General features: G+C 41.0%; 1 protein-coding gene across 2 annotated transcripts in view; it reads right to left on the bottom strand.

Moving 5' to 3' along the window:
• WAC (WW domain containing adaptor with coiled-coil) overlaps nt 1–16,002 on the bottom strand; it is a 107,021-nt gene that overhangs the window by 11,276 nt on the left and 79,743 nt on the right. For both annotated transcript variants that reach the window (XM_054020787.1, XM_054020788.1), the window contains 3 exons: nt 11,010–11,132; nt 9,566–9,714; nt 4,569–4,687 (listed from right to left, as the gene is read on the bottom strand). In XM_054020787.1, coding sequence (XP_053876762.1) covers nt 4,569–4,687; nt 9,566–9,714; nt 11,010–11,132 — 391 coding nt within the window. The remainder of the gene's footprint in view (nt 1–4,568; nt 4,688–9,565; nt 9,715–11,009; nt 11,133–16,002) is intronic.

Here is a 16,002-nt window from a genome sequence, read left to right as displayed (position 1 = left end):
TTCTAAAAAGGTTAAAATGTATTACTGGCATGCAAAACCTTAAATTAGGGTGAATAAATGAAGAATCGGCACACCACTTCTGAAAGGTTGCCGACCCCTGCTATAGAATGGTAGCTGTGTTAGTCTGCATCAGCAAAAAGAACAAGGAATACTTGTGGCACCTTAGAGACTAACACATTTATTTTGGCATAAGCTTTCATGGGCTAAAACCCACTTCATCAGATGCATGCAGTGGAAAATACAGTAGGAAGATGTATATACACAGAGAAAATAAAAAAAATGGGTGTTGCCATACCAACTCTAATGAGACTAATCAATTAAGTTGGGCTATTATCAGCAGGAGAAAAAAAAGTTTGTAGTGATAATCAGGATGGCCCATTTCAAACAGTTGACAAGAAGGTGTGAGTAACAGTAGGGGAAAAATTAGCATGGGGAAATGTCTGTAATTGAGTGACCAGGGAGACTGAAGTGTTCTCCGACTGATTATGCACAAAAGAATTGACCCAAATCAGACGTCAAGAATTATAACATTCAAAAACCAGTCGGAAAACACTTCAGCCTCCCTAGTCACTCAATTACAGACGTAAAAGTTGCAATTTTACAACAAAAAAACTTCAAAACCAGACTCCAACAAGAAACTGCAGAACTGGAATTACACCTCTACCTCGATATAACGCTGTCCTCGGGAGCCAAAAAATCTTACCGCATTATAGGTGAAACCACATTATATCGAACTTGCTTTGATCTGCCGGAGTGCACAGCCCCACCCCCCCGGAGCACTGCTTTACCGCGTTATATCAGAATTCGTGTTATATCGGGCTAGAGGTGTAATTTGCAAACTGGACACCATTAAATTAGGCTTGAATAAAGACTGGGAGTGGATCGGTCATTACACAAAGTAAAAACTATTTACCTATGCTAATTTTTCCCCTACTAAAAGGAACAGAGGAGTGTCAGCTATACTATGACACTGAAAGCTAATATCACAGTCCTTCCAAAAGAATAGATACAGCCTCTTTTCTAAATTACCATAAGTATTCATGGTGTCCTACAAAAAAGAAGAGAACTTCTTGTCCAGAAGTGCTTAACTGGGTTCTATAGTTTGTGGATCATGGTATTCACCCCCAGTGTCCTTATGTTGAAGTTTCTGGCCTCAAGGAGTGATTTAGCTTTGCTCAGGGTGTCTTGATAGCTCACTGGGCAGCCACGTGTTGAGTCTTGGTCTCAGAGCAATAAACAAAGGTGACTGAGTACTCAATGGTGACCATATTCATCAGGACTCCCACTTTTTGTTGAATGATCATGACGTCTTACATTACATCTTGGATTGTTTTGAAGCTCTTTAACTTCTATATAGGTAAAAAGTGTGCATATACACACTCCATTCACCCCTGAAATGCAGCCACATATAGGGTGGCACACGGATGTCTAAAACAACTAACAGTGAAATAGTTTAGGACAAGAAGAAAAGAATAATGTGCCAGTAAAAAAGTAAGAAAAACGTAATTATCAGAACATAACAAGGACACAAAGACCATACTCTTCTGAAAAGTGCCATAGGACTTACTGATCACAAGTGGTTAGAGCAGGGTCGGCAACCTTTCAGAAGTGGTGTGCCGAGTCATTTATTCACTCTAATGTAAGGTTTCGCGTTCCCGTAATACATTTTGATATTTTTAGAAGGTCTCTTTCTATAAGTCTATAATATATAACTAAACTATTGTATGTAAAGTAAATAAGGTTTTTAAAATGTTTAAGAAGCTTCATTTAAAATTAAGATTTTAAAATCTGAGACAGTTTTGCCTTTTTTGTGCGGGTGGGGAGGGGTGTTTTAATTTATTGGCAACAGTGGTAGTTAACTCATTGTTTTGCAAGGGTAGACAGCAATTCATTAATATTCACAGCAGTATTTGCATAACTGAAAATACAAAAAAAAAAGTATTTTCGGCATAAGAAATATAAACTGAGCAAACATACATGAAATTTAACATAACTATATTGTATGCAAGTTCCATTAGAAATTCAGTGGGGAAAGAAAGAAAGAAAAGTTCCCAGTTACTACAGTTCCCAGAATATGCTGCCTATGCAGATCCACACTTTGGAGTCATGTGCCCTTGAACATGAGCCACAGAACCATTCAAAGTAGTAAATCTATTCAGGAGTGTACACACTATTGGATGCTGCTCTCTGGAACAGTCTATACACCCATAGCCATCCGTCAGTTCCTCTCTCTCTCTGACAGTAAATTCCAAAGACAAGCCAAAGCCCAGGGCAAAGATCAAAATCACTTGAGCTCTGACCTGCAGCAGAACCTTTGGTAACAGAGGAAGTGATGGCGAAAGGCATACAAGAGTCCTTTCCTCTACAGTGTAAAAGAAATGTTGCACAGTTCAGGATCCTGTCTGCTCCAGAGAGAAGCCTTTGATACAGACTTGTGATAAACAAGTCCATGTCTAGATGACCCCCATCTGGCAAGAATCAACTTAGGTCACTGAATTTAAGGGACCGCTCTTGTTGGCCTGACCTCCTTGAAATTCAGGTTGTTGTCTTCACCACTGGATGATGTAAACCATAAGAGTCCCAGTTCTGAAAGCACCATTTCCACAGACTTTTCTTGTATGAGGGAATGACAAATCCTCATATCTGTTCAAATACGTTGCCACACTGAAGCGCTGCACAGCCATGAGACGTCATCTGACAATAGTGCTGGGTAAAGATACTTACAAATTAGTCCAGTTACTCTGAATCCTCCACTGGGTGGAATAAAATGCATTTCATTACAGAGACTTCTCCTGACCACAGGACTACTTGCACTCCTATATTTTTAGCTGAAGTGCTTCCAAGAAAACTAGAAGCTGAAAAAGAGCTGGAATCCACAGAGACAACTTCTAGGGCAGCTGTTCCCAAACGTCAGGTTGTGACCCCAAGTGGGATCACACAATCAGCAGATGGGGTCAGAGATGCGTAGTGTGTGGAGGATGCCATTTTGCACCACACAACATGACCTCACATGTACAGTGCATGCCAGTTCATGATGAATGGAGGACATCATTTTGCTCTTCAAAATGGTGTCCTCCATGTTGTCTGAGGAGGAAATACTACATTAAAGTGAGCTCATACCTGTAAATAAATTGGGAACCGCTGCCCGAATATGTACATTACCCATAAGATATGCTTCTATTGTTTTGAAACAAAAGAGACATCCTAAGTGGCGCTGAAAGCCAGTAACCAGCAAAAGGAACAGACTGAAAAGCTTCAGTAAATCAGCTGGTGCTGAAGGACCAGGAGCTCCTGACTCACTTCTCTTTCCTCACAAAATTGACCTTGATGGATTTAGTTTCCAGAGAAGTTTATCTCTGGCAACAGCTCTGAGAAATAAAGAAGTCCGAGATCTAAAAGTGATAAGAGTGGAACAGAGGAAGAATCCAAGTCCATTAATAACACAAAGACTTCAAAGAGGGCCTTTGGTGAGAAAGCAGTCCCAAAGCTCCCACTAGTACCGACTAAGGATCTGACCATTTCAGATCCAAGAAGATCCCTATTCTCATTCAGCATCTCAAGGATTTAAGGATGTCACCTACACAAAGATACAATCAGAATCAACTTTCAGATCAGACACCTAATCTAACTTCTAAAAAACCTAGTTTTTTGTTGACCTAGAGTGCCTGTGCCATTGCTTTTCAGAAGCTGGCAGATCCTAGCCTTAAAGAATTCAGCTGCTCTCCTTCCTGGAGACGGATCTGAAGTCATTGGATCTTAAGACTCTGAAGACCTTGACTCCACTCCAGATGGCTCCTAAGACAAGTTCTTAATTTCAGAAGTCAAACTTTGGATCAGACATGCTCAAAAGCAGAGAATTCCTTACATGGAACTCTCCTATAGATCCTCTGACTCCAAGTCTTCCTCCAAAAGGAAAGCTTGATGCAAGAGGCAAACACCCCATATGCCTTACAATCACAAGCTGAATGTGTATATACACACCAAGCAAACATGTCAGACAGGGTCTGGATGTTGGTGAAAAACATTGTGGACAGAGAAGAGCATTTTGTCAAGCTTGTTTTGCTCTTAATGTATACCACTAAAGCAACAAAGTCAGTGAACAGAAGCTGTCAACTCACTTAAAAATGAATACCAAAACAAGAAACCACAAACTTCTAAAGCTAATAACCAGTCATGTGCAGAGAACAACATTTGGTTCTGTAACTGCACTGACAGATGAAGAGGAAATGAAGCACGTTTAGAGGGTGGGATCCTTTGTACCCTCAATTCCAGAATGATGTACCAGAATCATTAATGTACACTCCTCAATTTTGCTGCTGTAAATGGTTCTGTGGTTCACCTGGCAGGGCACGTAACTCGTAAAGTGGAAATCTGTGGAGCCAAACAGAAAGGGGTAAAAATCAAACAAGTTATGTAGCTGTGTCCTTTCAGCAACAGCGGAGCTAATTAATATGCTTACATTGGTCTTAAGTATACCAAAAACCAAGCTCACTAATTGCACAGAATACAATGTATGTTTTATCCAGAGTAACAGCAACAACGCAACATAAACAAATATTTCAACTTGCCTTGGGCGCTGAAGACTTCGAGGAGAGGCAGGCTCATGGCCTGTCTGCTTGTCAGCTATTACCGGCTGCTGAGGTGCTGACTGTGAAGCTGGTCCTTGCTTTACACCTGGAGTAGTTACCTGCAATGTTCAAAACTTGGGTCAGATTTCCTTTGCATCATAAATCTCAAACATATGAGCTAAAGAAAGAAACATGGGAATTACCAGGTACAATCAGATCAATGATCTCTCTAGCCTGGCATCTTGTCATTCCAGTACTTTAAGTTTCATAGAAAGGTCAAATAAATCCCATTTCTTTACTGACTCTACATTTACAGCACTTTCATTTCATGCAATAGGCATTTCTTTAAAATTTAACTTGGATAAAAGCCATCTGCTATTTTCCTCAATACCCCACCACTACAGGCACCAATTTCTTTAGATAAATTTGACATCACTCAAACTTCCAATTTTTAATAACTAAAAGAGTTGCAATCAAATATCAAATATCCATTTCCTCCAAAGCACCAACATTGCTTCTAACACTAACTCTGTTGTACTACGTTATACTTCACACTGAAGAGGTGTTATTCACTGTGAATGCCATGATTCAATTTTTTAAATGTATGTCAGGCCTTTGCCTCTAATGCCATATTTCTCTACATTTTCAAAAGGGACCTTTAACAGCTTTTTGGGAATTCTTACACAAAGTAGGCAACAGCAAGTATGACATCTCTATTAGAAATGGAAAAATTCACATTTTCAAAATAAAAAAAATGTACATCAGTTTGGCTCCCTGATTGTTTGGTCCCCTGATTGTAATTGTTCTAATGACCATCCCCAAACCAGTAACTAGAGTTCTTTGAGATGAGCCTCTGAATAATCAAGCTTATGAAATCAAGGTGCCTCATTGCAAGCCACTGGAATCTTCTGGAGATCAGCGTCTGTTAGAGACACTTGTCTCTCCCTCTCTCTTCCTTTCACAGGGTTCCTTTCAGTTCTTTCCAACAACATGGAAATTCCTAAACTAAGACACTAAAGAAATGAGACGAGACAAGTGGGTAGCGATTGTGAATAGGCAGAGGTTCATCTCGAAGAAAGAAGGTACCTACTTTACAGTAACTGGAGGGTTTTTTTAAACATGTTTTTGTCTGCACGGATTCCACAGTAGGCATGTGAGCACTCCAGTCACACAAGCCTGAAATCTTTTAGCCAGCAACGTCTGCTGGTGTTGCACATGTGCCATTATTTACCTTCGTGCCCCCTATAATGAGCATATAGAGGGTGAAGTAGCCCCAACAGCCACTCAGTTTCTTCACTAATACAAAATATCTAGGTGAGGACTCCGTATCAAGGGACAAGGAAGGTGGATCAAGGGATCCAAATGGAAAACAGTATCTTGAACTCCAGTTACTGTAAGCTAAGCAAGCTCTCTACAAGCATTTGTCCATGTGAATCCCACTGTGGGTGACTGACTAGCAATAATCTCTCAAGGAAATAAACAATAAAAGAGTTCTAACCTAAATATTGGCTATAGGACAATCCTGCCAAACTGGACTAGTGACCTAGAATCTTCCACAATGGAGTAGTAGTGATTGGTAAAACATATAAACTGAACTCCAAGTAGGTGCCCTATGAATCTTGGAAATAGGGACTCGCTCTTGAAATAACACTGTGCCCTAGTAGAGTGAGTCCTAACCTGAGACAGAAGAGGTAATTTATTTAATGTGTAAGAAATCTTAATGCCATCTGTAGCCCACTCAAAGTCAGAGGAAAAGGCTTGCCTTTTAGACTTGTCACCAAAAGCCACAATAGTCTGGACGATTTACAAAATGGTTTTGTTCTGGTAAGATTAAGGCGATAAAACCCCTAAGAACATCTAGTGTGTGGAATTTAGCTTATGCAAGTGAGCTATGATGTTTAGGAAAAAATACTGGTAAAATATATACATTGCTTTTTTGTGAAAATCTAAAACCTTTTGGTAAAGATTTTGTATGAGGCCTGAGAGTAAATGTCTTTATGACATACAGTTAATGGCTTGGCAAAAGCCTGAATTTTGCTCATCCTGTGAACCAAGATGATGGCTACCCAAAATGCTGTTTTAATATAGAGGTAATATAATGAACAGGACAATATGGGTTCTCTAAGGGAGGGTTCATCATGAATCAATCCCTTTTAAAATCTTGATACCATGGGGTGAGAAAAAAAATCAAATTACTCAGATGGGTGATACGCTAATATAGCAGCCAGATGACTGGTAGTAAGAGAGCCCTGAGTGTTTCAAAGTCAACAAGTAGTCCAAAATAGTTAGAATAGAAGAGCCTAAGCGCTGAATGGACCACAACGAGAAATGCTTCCTCTTAGCTTGACAGGTCTTTCTAATGGAGGCCACTCTGCTTTGGATTGAAACCTCTTGCACAGCTGCATAACAACTTCTATCCATAGAAGTTTGCCACCTGGCCTCCATGCTGTTAGATGCAGAGATGCTGGATCCAAGTGCAGCACCTGGCCTTAGTTTTGTAAAATGATTTCTGGGAGGTTCAGAAGTAGAAGAGATGGACTAACTGATAGATGCATCAGGTTGGAATAATAGAATGATATGCCCAGGTTGGAGCTACTGAGTCACACAAGCTGCCATATAATGCTGTATAATGATGCAGACTCTCAGAGTCTCACTCTGACAAGACTAAAGGTGTGAAAAGAGGTGATTCATCGTGGAAAATCTTTCTTGAGGAAGGTATGCTTTTCTGACCTGGAGTCCAGTTCTGCCCCCTATAAACTCTATGTATTCAGTAGGGCTGAGAACAGACTTGCCTCAATTGATCTTGAGGCCTTGTCTGGAAAAGTCCTATAGAACTGACCAAACAATACTTGCAACCTACTGTGCTGAATCTCCGCTGATACTCTGGGCTCAGGAAAATACTTCTGAGAAAGACCGAAAGGACCAATCTCTGACCGCTAGAGGGAGCTGATTATCCAAAGTGTGGTTTTCTTGGTCACTGATCCTCTCAAGGAATTCTCAGCCCAGAAAAAAAAAAAAAAAAAGGAGTGATGAGATCCCTAACCTTGTGGTAGTCTGGGAGCATCTTTTTCACAAACTCTGAGGTTTTTCTTCTGCATCAGGAAGAGCCTCTTTCACCATGTGGAAACTTCTCTCTCCTTCATACAAGCTTGTTTTATTGATCACGGCCCAGAAAGCCCATCAAGATGCTAGCTCAAGGAGCAAATGTGCTCCCATGAGGAAGTTTCTCTCCCGTCCATCACAGCTCCAGAAATCACTTTAGACACTGCCTCGTTCACTATAATGCCAATTCCTCTTTTTTGGGGGGGTGGGGGTTGTTTTAGCCTTCTGAGAGACAAATGCCAGCCAAATACAGCTGCAACTTTTCTGCTTATTGCTCTTGTGATGTTGGCAGACCAGGTGCAGCTCATACCAGGGCCCTTACTGACAAACACATAGCAAGAAACTATCAGAGGGGTAGCCGTGTTAGTCTGAATCTGTAAAAAGCAACAGAGGGTCCTGTAGCACCTTTAAGACTAACAGAAGTATTGGGAGCATAAGCTTTCGTGGGTAAGAACCTCACTTCTTCAGATGCAAGTCTTAAAGGTGCCACAGGACCCTCAGCAAGAAACTAGTCTCGCTCACTTGTGTGTCAACATCTGTTTTAACAACGCTAAGTTTATAAGAATGTGTTTAGACTTGATGAAATACTTGTAGGATGATGAATGTACTGATCTCACTTATAACATCTGTATCCCATGGTGTAAAAGTTATACTGGGTGTTTGCACTGTAAACCTCTGTAACTGTGTAACTCAACAAAGAGGAAAGAAGCATTAATTAAAATAAAGTGCTGGTCCTACACACAAGAAGGCCCACTGAAACCAAATGAGCCATTGTGAAACATCAAAGGACATAAAAACATCAAAAGACTTTCTTGAGTGCTCCCCCAACACATGCATCCATGAAGAGGAGACAGAGGGAAACATTGGGGGAATAAAAATCCCTGACCAGAAGGAACTGTATCACTATGCTGCTTGGAGAGGGCAATATTTCTAAGCATAAGCAAGGGATCCCCAAGCTGCTTAGCTTGGGTTACTTTTAGAGAACATAAAAAGCTTGTATACCGCAGCCATTTCTATTACCTTTTAGAACCTAAGATTAACTCATTTATGCGTGTATATTTACCAGCTTTAACCTTATAAATAACATTTATTTTTTTTAATTAATAAATACAGGACTGGCTACAAACTGTCTTTGGTGAGAGATCTAGGATGCAACTGACCTGGGATAAGTGACTGGTCCTTTGGGACTGGGAGTAACCTGAATATTACTGTAATTTTGGTGTAAAGGGATCATCCATCACAAAGGCAGACTTGCCTGGGTGGCAAGACAGACAAGGGGGCTGTCTGTGATTCCATGTGAAGGCTGTTATTGTGCTTGACAAGCTCACATTTGATACTTGGCTGGAGAAATCCAAGTATAGAACTCACAACCAGTTTGGGGTTTGTGTCCTGGTTTGTAACAGTTGGCACTCATGCTCATGAGCTACTCCAGACAGCTTGATAGCTCTGAGTAAAATAAAAATCAAATTGGAAAAGGAAAAGAGGGAGGTGCAAAAAGTAGAAAAATCCTGGATAATGCCAATATTTGTTCTGTTCAAAACCATGGCACTGAAGAACATCTTTACTTTTGTAAGAATGTAAGAATAACAGATTTCATAGGGAAATCATCCAGATGACAGAAAACTCCATAATGTCAGTTTCACAGAGGCTCTTAACGGAAGTGCAGCTCTACCATGAAAAGTTTTCTGAACAAGAATAGCTCTTCCTGCTCATCATTTTATACTGACAAAGTACTTCTGTGGTTTATATCGATATGCTTACACTTCTATACATGATTACGCATCAGTAATATAAAAAACTTTCATAAATGGTTTCTTTATCCCTTCTTCAAATTATAGGTTACCACCATTCAGTCCTATGTTCACCACTTGCACGTAAATCATTAAGCATCTTACCTTTGGCTGTGACGATACAGGGGGCGTATTCATCAAAGGTTTCAAGGGAACTGTGTTGGTTTGAGGCGTGCTTATTCTTGGAGAAACATATGACCTTGGTGATGAGGCATCCGAAGTTAAAGACATTGGAGACTGATTAGATGGCTGAGCTATAAAAAGAAATCATGACAATATTTTATAGCATTTTTTTCTACCTAAGCATAAAGGCTGCTTAATGAGAAAGGAAACTCAAAATAAAAAGCATAATAAAATAACACACTTAAAATGCAAAGAAAAAACAGATCATACTTAGTGATCAGAAGAGAAGTTACAAAAATACTCAACTCCTGAGAACAAGAGCTATTGGGTGCTGAGGATTTTTGAAAAATATGATCAGTTTATTTAGATATCTACACAGAAGCAGAGCTCTTGATAATCTGGTTTCAACTCAGGGCGCTAAGCACTTTTGAAAGTCTCGGCTTTTAAATATGGAGAGGGGAATTTGAGTTTTGTTCAAAATTCTTAATGTAAAGTGCTCAATCCAATTAAATTCAACAATTTTCCAAAATATTTCATTCTTCTAGATGAAGTATGTATGTAGCGGCTACCTAAGGGTCTCAGCATCTCATTTAAAAACAAAAACAAACCAACCCAAACCAACGCTGCCAACAGGTTTTTCAATTCTACCGTTACTAAAAAACAAAATCCCACCATACACACCATAGAAACCACAAGACTCTTTCTATCATGCTCCTTTCAATCTCCAGCTCTACTGTAAATAAACTAGCACCTTCCCAACATGCCTCCAAAAACAGAGTTTATATTGTACCTGGTAGGTTAACATCAGAACTCTGGCAGACTAAAGAGGTAGGGGTAAGGAAGTACATTCCAGAGTCAAAGATCCCTCTCAGAAAAATAATGTTTCACAATCTCACTTAAAATGAGGTTCAAGGTTAAATTGATGGACCCCAGGTTAAGAGCCTCTACTGATCACAAACACAGAAGTATTATGAGAAAAAGGTATTCTTACGTAACCAGCCTCAGGTATCCAATGCTTAATATTCTGTTCTTCCTCTGTGCAATAGATTAATCTAAACCTTCTATCAGAAACGTGCAGTGCCTGCAAGCTGAGTTCCCCAAAAGCAATTTGGTATTTACCCACACATTATTTATCAGGTTAGAGAATCAGAAAATTTAAGACAGAAGAGACCTATTAAGAGGTCATCTAATCTAGTCCATCAGCCAACTATTCCTTGAGCATAGGCTGTGTGTCACATCTTACGTTTAGAAAAGCCCTCAACTTCTAGTGTATCAGACATCCTACCCTCAGAGGGAGGGTAACATACAACTTCAGATGAAAGTTTAATTACCAGTGTTGACATTCAGTAACAGAGTTTTAGTTATACTGACCCTTGTATAATGTAATCTGAAAATTTTACATAAGGGAAAGTGAGACTTTAAATACCTTGTGCAGATAGTTGTGCAGCTTGAGAAATCAGGGAAGTAATATTGAAAGCAGATGGTCCAGCAGTGAGAATCTTATGGAGTATAGACTGCAGAGAGGCTTGTGTCACAGCTGCTGTAAGAACTAAACAAATAAGTTTTAGCGGTGTTTTCTAAGTTTCTGTTCAAACATAAAATATGTTCAAAATTGTAAAGCAAAGCACAAAAAACACTGTCTAATATGGGTGCTTAAAGTTTAACTCCGAAATCCAGATTTAGGCATTTGAATAAGTGGACAGATTTTCACGGACAGCAATATGGATTCTATACACAAAATGTTAACTGCCTATGAATGAGTTATATATGAGTTTATAAAAAGTTAAACAACATTAGAATCCAAAGATCAAAAGGCCATTTATTGTGCCTTGCTCTAGACAATACTGAATGAGGGTCTGTTTAGAGTTTTTCAAGTTTCTTTTCAGAGTTTAAAAACAGGAAAAATATCTGTCCCTATCTCATTTGTCAAAATGCAAAAAAAAGCCATTGGGCTCTGGAAACCTGCAAATGCTCTACCGCTCACTTCCTGCCTTTGTTCTACAAAGCCAAGGAAAATTCTGTTCCATTAATAAAAAACCTAGTAGTTCAATTAGCTTTAAAGAATCATTAGAAACTTCAGCTCACATGAACAGTGATGCAACAACATATTAGAATGTGAGGGTGAACTGCAGAAGGTTGATGGAGAATCAGTTGAACTAACTAGCATCAGTAACAGAAAAGGGCAAGAGGAAGAGGTTACTCACCTTGTGCAGTAATTCAAGTTCTTCAAGACGTGTCCTCTTAGGGGTGCTCCACTTTGGGTATGCACGCACCTCATGTGCCTTTGATCAGAGATTTTTGGTAGCCGCACCCATTTCGCCCATGCATACACTCCAGACATCCTTGTGCCCCATACTCAGGATACACAGAGCTATGTGGGCAAACTGTCCTCAGTTCCTTCTTTACCACAAAGTTCCATTTTATGAAACTCTGAAGCAGAAGGTAAGGGAGGTGGGTAGTGGAGCATCCATAGGAACACCCTGAAGAACTCCAGTTACTGCACAAGTTTAGTAATCTCTCCTTGGAGTAATATCCCTATAGGTGCTACACTTCTGGTGACATCTGAGCAGTACCCCTGGAAGGAGGAAGGAGCTTCACAGTCGAGTCCAACACTGAAGACAGAACTGCATTATCAACTGTAGCATCTGATCCGGCAGCATGAATCAAGGCATACTGTTTGAAGAAAGTATGCACTGAAGACCTGGTTGCCCCTCTACAAATTTCAGCCACTGGGATACCTTCCAATAGTGTCACAGAAGTAGAATATAGAATGGGCAAGCACCCTAAAAGAAGGTTGAAATTGGTAGCTTCATAACAAAAGATGATACATCCAGAGATCCATCTTGAGAGTCTCTGAATGGAGACTGTGGAAACTCTGGATCTGTCTGCAAATGAAACAGTTTGGGAGCCTTCCTGAAAGATTTGGTTCTATCCAGATAGAAATCTAATGACCTTCAGACATTCAAAGTGACATCCAGAGGGAAACTTTCTCCCTGGTCTGCTGTGGTTTTGGGAAAAAGACCGGAAGACAAATAAGTTGGCTAATATGCAGTTCAGAAGATACCACCCTATCCTAAGTTTCAACCAAAGGTAATGAAACTTTCTCCCTGAATACTGTAAGGAGAGGATCTGCCATTAAAGCCCGCATTTCCCCGACTCTTCAGGCATAAGTGATGACTACCAAGAAAGCCGTTTTCATGGACACAGGTGAAAGAACATGTACCCAGTGACTCAGAGTTTTAATGAGACAATCAAGGACCAAGTTTAAATGCCATGCACAGATGGGCTTGTTAATCTGTGGGAAAAGGTTAATCAAACCCTTGATGAATCTTGCTGTCATGAAGTGAGCAAACACCTGAGAATCCCTCAACAGAGGAATGAAAGGCTGTTATTGCCATCACATGAACCTGGATGGAACTCCTGGAGAGACCAGACTTTCAATTCCCCCAAGTAGTCAAGGACAATGGAGAGAAACAAGTGAACCAGTGAAAGTGGTCACTGGGTATACCAGTGATGAAATCTCTTCCATTTCTGAAAGTGTTTCATGAAGATATCTTCCTGCTGTTTAAAAATATCTGTTGTACTTCCGCAGAACAAGAAGTCTCTATCCGTGAGAACCACTGAATAGCCAAGCTCTGAGACAAAGAATTCCCAGGTTGAGATGGAGAGTCCATCCGGAATTCTGAGACAGTAGGTGAGGAATGAACGGAAGACAACACCATACTAGAAGCTAGACAAATCAAGTAAGGGTACCAGACTTCTCTGCTAAATTGGAACTACTAAAATGGCCCTAGATTTGTCATATTTGATTTTGTTCAACACACCCAAGATCAGCTGTGCTGGAGGATATGCATGGAGAAAGCCCACCATCCAACGAATGAGGATGGCATCCTGCAGAGACTGAGGACCCAAGTCCTCATCTGGAACAGAATTTTATGCACTTCTTGTTAATGGTGGTGGCAAAGAAGTCCACTTATGAGAACCCCCAGGTCAGAAAAAATCAGTTTGAAAACCCATGTGTCCAGCTCCCACTCAATCTTGGGAGAAATGCCTGCTAAGATCATCAGCCATGGTGTTTTGTACACCTGGGGTGTAAGAGGCTGAAATGAGGATGTGACTGGCTATACACCAGTTCCATAACTTTACTGTGTTGGCACAAAGAGAAGGGAATCTTGACCGCCCTTCAGGACTGATGTAGAACACGCAGGCCACACTATCTGTAATTACCTTGAGAGATGTGCCCCGGATTAATGGAAGGAAGGGGATAACAGGGTTCCTGACAGCTCTCAGGTTAGGTGACCGGGAAGATGTACTCTCCATGGTAGATGGGAGATTCCTGGGCAGAGATCTGGGAATTAATAGGAATCCTTAACATACTCCAGTAGAGGTGCAGATAGTGAAGATTCAGGTCATTGTCTACCCTCTGCAACAGCTAATGGAGAGGTAGTATGCACTGGGGAAAGATATGGTTTTGGTGATCCAGTAGATCTTGGCACTAACAAGTGCTCCATATATCCATTAGCAGTGGGGACTCCAGTTCTTCAGAAACAAAAAGACCCCTGAAGTATCCCAATTCTTGCGGTACCGAATGTACCTGATTCGAAGTCAAGTAAGGCTCCACAACAGTCAGGGTTAGTACCAATACTGACTGCTTCAGCAGTATCTGTCTCGAAGATGGGGTCGGTACTCAGGGCACTCATTGCCTTGGAGGCACATTTCTAACAGAAGGTGCCAATACTGAAGACACTGAATTTCTGGCAGACCGGAGCAGAAGACTGGGATATTGGTTTGGGTACAGAGGTCGGTGTTACCAGCCTTCTGGAGTCAGAGATGGTACCTACTTCTGAGAAGCAGTGTCTCTCAGGTTCTTTTCTGAGGACATGATCCATCAGCACCAAGGCACGCTTAGTGACATGACTCTTAGCGGAACTTGAAGGCTTTGATGAGCTTCCAGTACTAGAACTGCTTGGTGCTTTAAATGTACCTACTTCGGGACCTGCGGTGTCCTGGGATGACAGAGATTTCTTCAAAGGCGGCTTTCTTGTGGGAGACAACTTCTTTTTCTTGAAGCACCGTGAGTATATCTGGCCTTATCCCACAAAGATCTCGGTGATCAAGGTACAGAGGATGCACTAAATGTAGTCAAAAACAAGTATACGGGGGATCTTCTGAGCCAGAGTCCAAAGCTGGTTTCAGAGCTAGCTCAGGGCCAAATTTTTGGGAAATGTAATTTCTCTTTCTGGATTTGCTCATAAAAGTAGTACAGATCTTACACATGGAGGGCATAGGGGTGTCCCCTAAAAAGCAGAGGCACCAAGAATGACTGTTGCTAATTGGGATGAACTTCCAGCAAGAAAGGCAGCACTCGAAGGCCGGAAACATGGCATAACAAACAACAACAATCCTTAAGGAAGGCCTCTTAAAAAAAAAAAAAAAAAAAAAAGTGGGTGGGGAGGGACAGGGTGTCCAATTGGAAAACCCCTAACAGTGGAAAAGGGAGCTATCCAATTAATAGTGACAATTAACTAATTGGACTAAACTAATTATAGTAAGCTACAGTAAAGGTGAACGCTAAGAAAAACTGGAAATTGACTGCTGGACATTTTCTTTTTAGAACGTATAGGTATATTATACAAACACTGGAAATTAGCATACTAAAGATTCCATCTTAGGCCACTGAGGAGGAACTGAGGGGGGTTATCCCGCGCAGCTCAATATATGCTCAGCATGAGGCACAAAGATGTCTGGAGCACACAGGCAGGCCAAACAAGCACTGCTACCACAAATCTCTAATCAAAGGAAAATGGGGCACATGAACACCTGAAGTGGCATGCCCATAGGTTCACTATTTGAAGAAGTTCTTAATTTAGCAAGGTCACGCAGCCTACCCTTTCCATACTGACTCATAGACTCATAGACTTTAAGGTCAGAAGGGACCATTATGATCATCTGGTCTGACCCTCTGCATGCTGCAGGCCACAAAACCCTTCCCTGGACTCTGCTGTTGAAGTCCCCAATCCTGTGTTTTAGTGACTTCAATCGGCAGAGACCCTCCTGCTAGTGATCCCTGCCCCATGCTGCAGAGGAAGGCGAAAAACCTCCAGAGGCTCAGCCAATCTACCCTGGAGGAAAATTCCTTCCCGACCCCAAATATGGCGATCAGTAAGACCCCGAGCATGTAGGCAAGAGTCTCTAGCCTGACACCTGTTGGCCATTATACTATTTACGTACCATTGATTGGTTTTCCTTGGCTACTATGTTTTAGCATTAAACCATTCCCTCCATAAACTTATCTAACTTAATCTTAAAACCAGACAGGTCCGTCGCCCTCACCGTTTCCCTAGGAAGGCCGTTCCAATATTTCACCCCTCTGACGGTCAGAAACCTTCGTCTAATTTCAAGCCTGAACTTCCCCACGG

Source organism: Malaclemys terrapin, chromosome 2 (assembly GCF_027887155.1).
Source record: "Malaclemys terrapin pileata isolate rMalTer1 chromosome 2, rMalTer1.hap1, whole genome shotgun sequence".
In the NCBI taxonomy this organism is placed as follows: Eukaryota; Metazoa; Chordata; order Testudines; family Emydidae; genus Malaclemys; species Malaclemys terrapin.
Note: the sequence above shows the minus strand (reverse complement) of the source record. Positions and strands in the feature narration are given on the sequence as shown.